We start from the raw sequence: 13017 nt of genomic DNA on the forward strand, positions 1-13017 counted from the left end.
TGTTTGTAGGCAGTAGACAATGATCCAGTAGAGAGGGAGAGTGAGAATAAGTGAAAAAGTGGGAATGACAGAGGAGATTGGAAAAGAGAAGACAGGATGAAATGGGATCACTTGAACAAGTAGAGGGCTTAGCCTTGGTAAGGAGTAAGGCCATTTCATCATGTCAGACAGTGGGGAAGGAGGAGATAGTGGCTGAAGGCACCTGAGTAAAAGGAGATGAAGAAGAGGGGGAGACACTGGAAAAAGTAGCCTAGGAAGCTGTGCCATCAAGTAGAAGCCAGGTTTCAGTAATAGCTAGTAGATGGAAAGAGGAGGAGAGGAATATGTTTAAGATTAAGGGAAGTTCTTTGCCTATGGAACAGTCATTCCAGAGAGCATAGTGGAAGGGCTGGGTGGAGTTAAGATGAAACTTTGGGGTGGGAGACTTAAGGCAGATGAGAATGGGGAATTGAGTGGTACAAGGTGAAGAATGGAGTCTGGCTGGGGATCTACAGGAATTTTGTATTTCATATGACATGCATATCCTAAATTAGTGTTTTTGGTTGCCATGTCACACTGTTGACCCTCATTGAACTTGTAGCTGGGAAAGGAGGGAAAGGAATAAGCATTTTTATAGCACCTACTATGATCCAGAGAGTATACCAAGTGCTTTTACAAATATTGTATAGTTTAGTAAAACCCAGAGATCTTTTTTTGTACAAACTGCTATCAGAACATACTTCCTCTATCTTACACATGTGAAGTTGATTTTTTGAGTCCAAGGGATAACTTTACATTTACCTTTGTTAAATTCCATTTTAATAAATCCAGCTCAATGTTCTAAATTGTCAGGATCTTTTGGAATCCTGACTGTCATCTGGTGGATTAGCTATATAGCCTTACCAGCTGTGGGAAGAGCAGCTAGATGGCATAGTGGATAAAGCATGGGGTCTAGAGTAAGGAGACTCATCTCCATGAGTTCAAATAGGGCCTTAAACTCTTACTAGCTGTGTGACTCTGGGTAAGTCACTTAACCTTGTCTGCCTCAATTTTCTCTTCTGTAAAATGAGCTGGAGAAAGAAATGGCAAATCACTCCAGTATCTTTGCCAAGAAAACCTCAAATGGGGTCATGAAGACTCAGACACAACTGAAAAACAACTTCCAGTTGTGTGACCACTGTAAATTTGATAAGTATGCTATTTATTCAAGTTATTGATAAAAAAAATTAAGTACATGACTAAACACAAATCCCTTGAAGAAACATTTTTAATTGATATTGAACCACAATATAATAATCACCCTTTAACTCTAGCCATTCAACAGGTTCTTGGTTCACTCACCAGCTGTTCAGTACTGTTTAGTCTAGATCTCTATCTTCTGCACAAGACTAATCTAAAGGAGTTTGTCAAATTCTTTGTCAAAATCTAGGTAAACCAACACATTCTCTTGGAACTGTTAATCTAATATTCCTATCAAAAAAAAAGTTAGTCTGGAATACGCATTTATGTAATCACTTTCCCATATATCCATTAACCATTGCTTTAGTAGTAATACTTTGTAGAATTCTGCCAAAATCAAAATCAAGGTCGCTGGCATATAATTTGCAGACTCCATTATTTATCCCTGCAGGACCTCTCCCGTTCCTCTCCCATTCTTTGTGACCTTTCAAAGATCACTGATGGACAATGTCGCAGGAAGGAAGGAAACAAGCATTTATTAATCACCTACTATATGTGAGGCACTGTGCTAAGTATTTCACAAATACTATTTTATTTGTAAACAACCTTGTGAGGTAGGTTCTTTTATAATTGAAGAAACACAGACAGAGGCAGAGCCAAGACGAGAAAGTAGTAAGAAGCAGTGATGCAAGCTGACCTCCAAAAAACCTCCTTTAAACAGATCTGGAAAATGCCTTAAAATGAATCCTGATAAGGAAAATTTTTTAAAACTTCCCAATAAGTCATTTGTCCAGCCCAGCTTGGCATAGAGAGTTGGGGAGGGAGGTTTACAGACACTGTGATTGGTCAGGCTGAAAGATTGCTCAGCTGAAACAATCCAGCAGAGAGGGAGAGGCTGTGTACCAGTGTCGGAGGAACTTTCAGACCCCTGCTGGGTCACCACCAGACTCATTCCAAGGCACTGAGATGGGGACAGATGCCAGATGGCAGCTTTGTCACCCACTATTCATTTCTGGGTCACAGATTCAGAGCTAACCCAGAAAGGGACCTACACCCAGAGGTGGCATTCCTAGGTGGGGACACCTTGGGTGATAGAGCAAAGAGAAAGCTCAGAAGCCTCTGTCAGCAGCAGCAGTGCTGTGGCTCAGACCCAAGGTGCAGAACAGGTTCTCATTTCTAGCATCTACTCCAGTCTGCAGAAGAATGACCAGGGCAGGAAGTGAAGACTAAGGAGGAACCTACAATTCTGCCCCTCTGGACTTTCTAGTTGGTTGATAGGAGAGGAGTCTGGCAGTGATCTATTCTTACTCAGATGCAAACCCAGGTCAGGAATTTACAGAGCTCAGATGAGAGGGGCAGCAATCAGACTTTGATATGGTTACTTTGGGAACACTGAAATTTTATAGGTCTCCAACCCGTCACTGAGATTTTGGAATAATACAACATTAAATACCCCCAAGAAAGCAGCAACAGACCCAGGCCAGCGCTTCTTTCCAGGAATGCTGCAAAACCTAGTCTTAACCTCAAATCTACATTAGGAAGTTGACTGGAAGAATAAACAAACAAAAAAAGAACCCCACCATAAAGAGGTATTACAGGGGCAAAGAAGCTCAAGATACAAAATCAAAAGAAAAGAATCACTCCAAAACATCTATAAGAAAAGCCTTAGAAAAAAATACAGGTTGGGTATGAATTCATTGAGAATTCTCAGAAGACATAAAGCAAGAGTTAAGAAAAAAAGAGTTTAAAATTATTTTTTATAAATGGAATGAGAGCACTTGAAAAATTGGAAAAGAAATGAGAGCTATGGAGAAAAAATTGGAAAGGGAATAGTTTGGTGCAAGAGGTATTAGACCTTGCCCAAGCAATAAACTCCCTTAAAATTTGAATGGTCTAAATGGAAGCCAATGACTCCATGAGGCAATAAGAAATATTAAAACAAAATAAAAAGATTGAAAAAAAAGAAGAAATTCTGAAGAATCTCATAATAAAAACAATTGACCTGGAAAAAAGATTAGGGAGAAAAAATTTTTCAATCATTGAACTATCTGAATGCCATGACCAAAAAAAAAAAAGAGTCTAGACATTCTATTTCAAGAAATCTTAAAGGAAAACTGCTCAGAGCTCTTAGAACCTGAGGGCAAAGTGGAAATAGAAAGAATCCATTGATCACTTCCTGAAAGAAATCCCCAAGTGAAAACTCAGAGGAACATCATAGCCAAAATCCAGAGTTTCCAGGTCAAAGAAAATATACTTCAAGAAGACACAAAGAAAGAATTCAAGTACAGAGGATTCATAGTCAGAATTACACATGATTTAGCAGCCACTGCTATTTAGGAGCAGAGAATTTGGAATACAATATTCCAGATGGCAAAGGATGTTGAGTTACAGCCAAGAATAACTTACCCAGCAAAACTCAGCATTATGCTACAGGGTAAAAATGGATTTTTAACAAAATAGAGTTTTTCTAAACATTCTTGATGAAAAAATCGGAGCCATGGAGAAATTGTGAAGTTCAAACACAGGAGTGAAGTTAGAAACATAAAAAGGTAAACACGAGTGAACAATGAAAAAGGACCAAACAAGGATAATTTGCTTACATTCAAATATAGGAAAATGATACATGTGTCCCTTTGGAACCTAGCATCATCGGGTGTCATAGAAGGAGTCCAATTAGACAAGGTCTGGGAATGGTTCTATTATATCTTGATGATCCTAAGAATGGAAAGAGAAGGGAAGAGGAAAGCACTGGGGAGGAAGAGAAAGGAAGAGGAGGAAAAATGATCTCTCACAGTCAGGGTATACAAGCAGACATCTATTCAAACAAAGAAGAGATTGAGGGGAAATTGCTAAGACTCAAAATTCGTTGTCATCTGAACTGGTCAAAAGAAGGAAGACTACATGAATACTGAGTTAGGTACAAAAATACATTTCATTCAACAAGGAAAGAAGAGGGAAAGGGGAGAAGCAGGGAGAGAGAATCAAATGAAGGGTAAATTAAGGGAGGCATCATTATTCAGCCATTTTCCAGTTGTGTCCAACTCTTTATGACTCCGTTTTCTTGGCAGAGATACTGGAGTGGTTTGCCATTTGCTTCTCCAGCTCATTTTACAGATGAGGAACTGAGGCAAACTGGGTTAAGTGACTTGCCCAGGGTCACATAGCTAGTAAGTGTCTAAGGCCAGATTTGAACTCAGGAAGATGAGTCTTCTTCAGTCCAGGCACTCTCTCCACCTAGCCACCCCAAGGGAAGGATTAGTCCTAAGCAAACTCTAAGGATGTACAAGTATAGTTAAAGCTCTTTTTGAGGTGGCAAAGAATGGGAATCTGAGAAGGTGCTGTTTGGGGATCAATGAACAAGTTATAAATGTGATGGCATATTATTGTGCTGAACTCTTATCAGGATAATAACCAACCAGGAATTCAGAAGACTAGTGATGAAACATGTTACGCACCTCCTGATGGAGAGGCAAAGGACTCAAAATGCAGAGTGTAAAGATGTGTTTTAATTGACAATACGTGTTCATATTGGCTTTAATCTTTGTATTCTCCATTGGTTTAGGGGCAGGAGGAAGGAAATTAAAACAAATAAAGTCTTTTTATAAAATACACACAGAAGTTATGATTTGCCCAGTATTACACAGCTAATATGTATATGAGGTCACATTTGAACTCAAGTCTTCCTGCCTCCAGGCCTAGAGCTCTATCAACTGATCCACCTGGTTGTTTCACAATGGCCATCTTTACAACAGTTATTTCCTTCAGGACCCTGGGATGTAGTTCATCTGCGTCTGATTATTCAAACCCATCAAGAGCACTTAAGTGCACTCTTCCTATCTCCCTAGTTATCTTATGATTAACTTCCCATTTTTATTATGTCCCTTACAGTCCCTTTGCAGAAGGCAAAGGCGTTCTATTTGGCAGAAAACAGACAAACCCAGAACAATAAGGGTTGTACGGGTTTGTCCATTATCATTGTCCCATTCAGTTCAAGCAATGGTCCTATCCGTCCCACCTTTGATCCCCTCCCCACCCAATCAAATGTTGCTTTTTTTAAAAAATACCCTCTTTGTTGTTTATGTTCACTAGTCTCGGCTACTTTTGAGCACCTTTCTTACAGGATGGTGCCAAATTTTTCTATTCAATGATTGTCACATGCCCTCGTGCGACATTGTGTCACCAATGTGACATTTAAATCACTTAACTTCTCTCTGCCTCAGTTTCCTCAACTGCAAAATGAAGATCATAAGAGCTCCTACTTGCCAGGGTTATTGTGAGGATCAAATGAGTTAGTATTCATAAAGTGCTTAGCACAGTGCCTGACACATAGTAGGTACTAAATAAATGTTAGCACAGTGCCTGACACATAGTAGGTACTAAATAAATGGTCATTCCCTCCCTCTCCCCTTGTTTTACACCTTCTATAAATGTCCTTTTAAAATCCCAGTTGGTGTATACATTCACTGCATCCACCTTGGTCTCATTAGGCAACGGTCCTCTTTTCTTCTTATTGGAATTGTTTCACTTTGCATCATCAGAATTTTTTCTTGAAAACTTCCCATTCCATCTAGGTTGAATTCATTCATGAGGTCTCGCCTATCTTTTCCATGAATCATTTTGTAATTTACTCTCCAAAATTGTAGGGTTCATGTCAAACTGTGACTGGATTTCCTCTCCTCCTCTATCACAAATTCTAAGATGGAGCAGTCACTACTCCTCTTGGAGATTCCCATCATTGCAGCCTAGATGACCCAGTGGATGGCATTCTGGGCCTGGAGTCAGAAGATCCGAGCTCAAATCCAGTCTCAGATATTCATTATCTGTGTGACCCTAGGTAAGTCACTTAACCTGTCTGCCTTAGTTTTCTCATATATAAAATGGAGTAATAACAGCACTTTCCTCACAGGGTTGTGGCGAGGAGCAAACGAGATAACATTTTTAAAGCACTTAGCACAATCCCTTGTACATTATAGAAGGTATTTAATAAATGTTCGTTCCCTTCACACCAGCAACCAGTGCCTCCTTGTCAGTAAGAATCCCATCCTAGAATTGAATTCTTCCCCTTTTAAAAGATGAAATAACCTTGAAGGCAAGCTAAAAACATGTTAGCTGCTTTGCTTTTGGCAAAGTGGGATCTCCATCTAGTCTGGGTTATTGAAGTCACCTGTCACTATGGTCTGCTGCCTCTGTGTACGGTTTATGAACCGTTTCCCAAACCCCTCATCTAGTTCCTCTTTCTGTCTGGGTGGTTTTTATTACACTAAGTGATGACAATATCACTTTTGTTTCAGCCTTCACTGATCTTTGCCCAAATGTTCTCTGCTAAACTTTCCTTTTCTGGTTCCAAGATTTTCTCATATATATTCTCATGATGCAGGGTGTCCCAAATGTCTTGGTGAAGTTTTATGCACCATAACTTTTGGGACAGACACCTTGTATAATATTACTCTACCCATCCCAACCCACTTTACCTCTACCACTCCTTTTGAATAAAACATGCCCACCCAAAGAGGGTCACAGGTACTACCCTACAAGTCTCAGTAATACCTATGAGGTGAATTTACCTCCTTATATTAGGCTTTTTTCTAAATTCAACTTGCCTCTGTTGAAAGAATCTCTCTGAGTAGTTTCCTAGAGATCTCAGGGATAATTCTACCAACAGCAGGTTTGCAAGCATGGAGGTAAAATAAAGAGAGTAGCCGAACAGAAAGGAAAAGAAATTGATTTGCACACTTGGCAGTCGTTTCAGCATCCTGGGATCCAGATTTTGGCTTCCGTAGCTTTTTCCAGGACTACTTAAAATATATACCTAAAGAGCAGCATTTGGGGGCTTTGAATGAACTAAGGGAATGCAGTCTGTCCTTGCGGGGAAGTTGCTCTGGACCTTTAGTCACCAGTGGCGAGTGGTATGCAACATCTGTAGGGTCATCTTGTGCAGACAAAGAGTGCTTTGTGAATTCAGTCGGAGCAGAATAAAGGTAGCTGAGTTTTGTGTATTCAGTCTACATTAGAATGGGGGGGCGGCATTCAAACAAGTTTTGTGTATTTAGTCTCAAGCAGAATAGGGGGAGATAATTCACTTAAACAACATACTCTGATAACAAGATTGTTTTATTCCACACTTTTAAACAATTTTATTCCTGGATCCTTTTAAAACTTGATTTCCTGTGAGTCTCTCCTGTTTTTCTTATTTTATTGAGCTACTCTCTATGATATCTAGCTTTTTGAACAGTTTTCTCCCTCACACCCTTCTTTACAATATAATTTCCCCACAACCACACTAAGATAACTAGTCCATTTTAAAAGTGAGAAAACTGAAGCTCAAAGACATTCAAAGAGATCAGAGTTGAGGCTCAGATCCAGATGCTCTGATTCCATGTCCAGTCTTCATCCATAGCACTACATCTGCAAAGTCTCAGGGGAATCGGGGAAGGGTATGGAGCTGCTTCTCAACCTTTCTTATGGATGCATCAGGTTCTGCAGGGGAACAATAGAGAATCTGGCTGGAACCAGCAGGAATGGCTACATCATCCTCTGCTCTAGTCTGAGGGAAGCAGACAGGGTTTCCGGCTAGGTGAGATGTAGAACTGTCACTCTGGGTACTAGTGATTTTCCAAGACTGCCATGCTAGGTGACAATATGGGTAACCTATGACCTTCTGCTGAGGTTGCTTGATGTGAGGTAAACAATGGCTTCTTTGGAGATTGTTCTGTGGGAATTGGATGCACACACCTCTTAACCTTCATCTGGCTGTTGTAGAGATGAGAGCTAGAAATAGTAGAAAGAACTGCTAAATAGATTTGGGAAAGACTTTGATATTATCCAACCCAACTTCTTTGTTTTACAGATGAGGAAATGAAAGGTAAAGTGATTTGCCTAAGGTTAAATCAGTGACAGGTGCAGAAATAAAACCCAGTTCTTTGGGCTCATGACATTCTATCAAGAGGACTCTGGTCAGGGAAACTAGATGTATGGAATCAAGACTATGATAAAAGTCAGATCTGCATGTTGGGTGGGAACACAGGACACACCTGTCTAGATTTCCCCCAGCACTCTCCTATCCCAGTACATGTCACAGGTGGCAAATAGAAGTTAAGACTTCTGAAGTTTTAGAACTGCAAGATGGGGAGGCAGGCAGCATATAGGAAGGAAACAATGCTGAGGAAACTACTCCTCTAGAGGTGACCCAGGGCAGCTAGGAAGTGGTGGGGTCTGCACTATAGGGAGATGTAGTGAAGAAGGAAAAGCAGAGTTGATTGCCCATAGTCTTGGCTGAGAAGGGAATGTACTCTAGGGATAGCTGGGGTATTTGACCTTCACTACAAGTAGAAAACTGTCTACTACCTGTGGCAAACTAAGGAGCCAAGTAGGAAGTGCTGCCATGTTTCATATGCCACCAGCATTTTTTGGTAAAGCCTTAGGGAAGGGTAGTCAAATGAGAGCCCTCTCCTTTTCCCTGCCTTCTAAATGAGGTACTGAAAAATATGGTGTGCTGCTCTCCACAAAGTCACCGAGGACCAAAATGTTATTACATGTCACTGCTTTTGTGACTCTGTGGCTCACCTAAAATGGTGTTCACTTCTCTTGCTTCCATCCCAACATATATTTCACAGAGATCCTCAATGCCTCCCACATATCTCCCCACTGAATACTTAGCACCACATTATATTTTCCTGATTCCTAAATAGTGTTAGTATCTACTGTCCAGTATGAGGAGCCAATTGTGTGACCTTCCTAAAATGGAGGTCCTAGGATCGAGAGGAGAGGAAAGAAAGATGGAAATCTGAACAACACCTCAATAAATCAGACAAGGGTTAATTAAATGAGTGTTTATTTCAAAATTAGTCTCGTAGTGTAAGCTGTGTTTTGAGGGCTGGAGCCAGAATACATAGTCAGTGGTAAAAGCATCTGTCTTCCTCCGACCCAGGCAGAGAGGAATAGACGTCACTAGCCCTGCCCCTCATTCATGCATCCAATGATTACTAGGACTAGAAGCCAACAGCAAAGGATCCCGCATTTGCTCATGTTTAATCCAGGTTATGCTATACACATTGAAATACACGTCGGAGGTTACATGGTGTCATGCAGTCCCTGCGATGGAATGACTCTTGCCCAGCTACCTCCTGCAGCTGGAGTGCTCCAAAGGGCAAGGTTAAGTAGGACAGAGCACTAGAAAAGAGAAGAGGAGATAGATGAGGTTGGGTACAGGAGTTCTAAAGAGCTAATGATAAATTTATTTACCATTTCTGTGAATCAAAGATCAAAAAGAACCTTAAGAGGTCCCCTAGACTATTAACTAACTACTCCTACCTAACCTCTGGATTAGCATTAGCCAGCTCTGCAAGATACCACGCCCATAAAACCCATAAAGAGATGCCATAGTCACCTCAGAAAAGTTGTTTCATTGTCTTACAACCCTTGTAGCAGAAATGTTTCCCTAAATCTAAATTAAATTTTTTCCATTATAATTTCAACCTAGTCTCACCATGGAAACAATGTTCCTATGCCTTACTACAGGTTTGTTTTTCCTATATACTTGAAAATGATTATGAAAGTCGGCCTTAGCTTTTTTTTCCAAGTTAGAATGCCCTCAGTCTTGCAGTCTGTCTGTCCTCTTCTGGCCAATTTCCCCAAGCTGTTTCTTATTTTATTTACTCTACATTTGGCCTCACTCCTGTGAGGGGCTGGGATCTATTTCTCAGTTCCCCAGAAGCCTGAATATCTAGAGTAACCTGCTTTGTCTCTGTAAAACCTGTTTATTCAGGACTTTTCTTCCGGCACAGATTCACCTTGCTGAGTTCTAGAGAAACCTCAGATTAGCTTCAAAGACCAGGAACAGGAAACCATAAGGGGTCCCCTGAGGGACTCTTCTGCTCAGGGTGGCATGGGAAAATTATTCTTACCTTTTAAAATGTAGTCCGTCAGCAATGTAGGCACCTTCTCATTATCTTCCTTCATGGCAAAGAGAACTAGGAGAGAGGAGATAGAAATGGAGCAGGACATTGACTTATGGCACGCAGTTCACTTGCTAAGGCCAATTATCCAACCGACAAACTGCCCAACCGCCGCATGACTGCCAGGCCAGTAATTATGAGAACCCAAGCAGTGCTTAAATATCTAACCACCAAAGCTCAAAGATGTTCCCTTTGTCACAAATCAGCTATCCTAAGTTGTTAGAGGAGATGGAAAAGCTTACAGAGGAACAAGTAGCTAACGCTGAACTCTAAAATGCAAAAATGTACAGTTTCAGAAATGCAAATTCAAAGACCCTTAGGGTGCCATCCTCTGCTTGGGACTCCAGTACAAATAAATAAGCAAATTGAAACCCAAAGTTGGTGATACAGGGAAACATCCACCTACACACGCCTGGCAGCACTGTTTGGGCTTTCCAGAGAGCGATCTGGCAATAGGAACTGGGAGTTTATAAGGGTTCACACCCTTTGATCCAGTAACTCCACTTTTGGGGAATACACCACAAGAAATAATCCAAAAGAGAAAAAAAAATCCATACAAAGTGATATCCAAAGCAATGATGTTTATATCATAGGAAAACTGAAAATAATCTAAGTGGCCAGCAACAAGGGAATGGCTACTCAAACTATGGAAGGAGGAAGGACACACACACACACACACACACACACGCACACATGCACACATGCATGTATATATATACATATATATACACATATATATCACCTATAGTAGGCACTGTGCTAAGTGCTTTATAAATATTATCTCATTTGATCCTCACAACAACCCTGCAAGGTAGGTGATGCTATTCCACCCATTTTACAGGTGAGGAAACTGAGGGAAATAGGTCAAGTGACTCCCTCAAGGTACACAACTAGTATCTGAGGCCAAATTTGAACTCGTCTTCCTGACTCTAGGCTCAGCACTCTATCCACTGTACCCCCTACTTGCCCCTGTAACATATTAATACAAATACTATATTACCACTAAATGGCAAGTATGTAAACTATATTAATACTTGGAGATGTGCATGTCAAATAAGTAAGTGAAAAAAACAGAATTATGAAATAGCATGTATACGTTGATTAAAGCTATGCAAAAAAATACACTTATACATTAACCTCAAATCAAAGAGAATAAACTGATAATTCTAATATATCCTTTTCCCCATGCTAACAAGCAAAAAAAAAAAAATTAGGTACTCAAGCCAAGTTTGTAGATTGTTACCCAAGCTCTGAACAAGAATAAAACTCTAAATCACTGGATACCTGATTAGCAGGCATCCTCAAAGATTAGACCAATTACTTGAAGTTATTTTTAAAATTATTTTCTCATATTCATTAAGAGCAGGGAGATTGAACTGAACAAAGGTATTAAGCATCATAGCTCAAAAGTAGCACTGTAAGATGACACTCCCCCCCATCCCTCCCTTTTGCAGAGCTGGGAGGTCCACAAGTATTAGCAAAATATATTGCATATATTTTCAAACTTTTTTCATCTATTGATCAGTAATGCTGATTTTCCCCCTCTTTTTAACTCTTTTAATCTTTAGAAATGCTGTTTGTTATATGAGGTAGATCTCTGGATTTCAGGGCAGTGATGGGGAGGGGGGAAACCCTGGGAAAAATTACAATGATATAAAAAAGACATCAAATAAAAAACATGTTTAAATTATTAAGCATTTACAATTTGCCAGCACATGGGTAGATTTATGAGGATAACGAGAGAAGTCTAAAACACAGTTCCCTCTGAACAAGTTTACAGTCTTCTTAAGGAGAGAGAACTACTCACAAGGGTGAGATGTTATAACCTAAGCAATTTTTAGCCTAAGGGTTTTGGTAACTTTTATTTCTGTAGACTTTAATCAATTAGCAAGCATTTATTAAGCACCTACTAGTTTGGCCAGGCACTATGCAGGCAGTGGGGTTACAAATGCAAAGGATGAAACAATCCTAATTCTTAAGAAGGTTACATTCTAATGATGGAGACAAATACATGTCTAAGTATATACAGGATAAATATTAAGAGAACAAATACAGGGGCAGCTAGGTGGCCCAGTGCATAGAGCACCACCAGCCCCGAAGTCAGGAAGACCTGAGTTCAAATCCGGCCTCAGACACGACACACTTGCTAGCTGTGTGACCTTGGGCAAGTCACTTAACCCCAACTGCCCTTCCTTCCCCCCTTCAAAAAAAAAAGATTAAAAAAAGAGAACAAATACAAATAAATATAAAGTAGTTAAATACAAAGTGGTCTGGGAGGGAGTGCATTAGCAGTTGGGGGCATGTGTGATTGAGAAAGACATCCTATTAAACAAAATATCTTGCCAAAGGTTTTCATAACAAAGAAGGTCACTGCAGAAAATGTTTCGTGAAGGTGGCTGTATCCAAAAGGGGGACAGACAGTGGGTGGAAACAATAAAAGTGGTGGACTCTCTGCCTCTATTCCCCAATTACTGCATTTCTGCAATCTGTAGCCTCCTCTTTTTTGCCTAGTCTCAAGGTAGGAAAATGAAACTTAGGTCAAGAGGGGAGAACCTCCAAGTGAGACCGAGGCAGGAATGGCTACAGTGGGGCGGAAGTGGGCGTTTGAGCCAACAGAAGTTTGGGGATAAGCCCAGAGCTCATGAGCTAAGTCCACTTCTAGTAAGGAGCTTGCGGCTGGTAGGTTGAACTCTGGATTTTTATTATTATTATTAGACCATTTTTGCTCTCTGCTGTCAGGTATTCTATTCAACTGGGAATGCCTGTCAAGACAGCATGTGCAGAATGCATGACAGAAACAAAGTAGATCTCCACTGGAAGTGAAAATAGAGATGTCATTTAGCCAACAGTGATTGTCAGAGCTGACCATCTTAAAATTCTAAATTGAGATGAGTTGTACCATCGC

General features: G+C 40.3%; 1 protein-coding gene across 2 annotated transcripts in view; it reads right to left on the reverse strand.

Annotated features, from left to right (window-relative positions):
* Positions 1-8972: 8972 nt before the first annotated feature.
* FEZ1 (fasciculation and elongation protein zeta 1) overlaps positions 8973-13017 on the reverse strand; it is an 82298-nt gene continuing 78253 nt past the window's right edge. For both annotated transcript variants that reach the window (XM_036747853.1, XM_036747854.1), the window contains exons 9-10: positions 10062-10127; positions 8973-9327 (exon numbers count right to left, since the gene is read on the reverse strand). In XM_036747853.1, coding sequence (XP_036603748.1) covers positions 9311-9327; positions 10062-10127 — 83 coding nt within the window. In that variant the 3' untranslated portion in view covers positions 8973-9310. The remainder of the gene's footprint in view (positions 9328-10061; positions 10128-13017) is intronic.

The sequence above is a fragment of the Trichosurus vulpecula genome, chromosome 2 (assembly GCF_011100635.1).
Source record: "Trichosurus vulpecula isolate mTriVul1 chromosome 2, mTriVul1.pri, whole genome shotgun sequence".
Lineage (NCBI taxonomy): Eukaryota > Metazoa > Chordata > Mammalia > Diprotodontia > Phalangeridae > Trichosurus > Trichosurus vulpecula.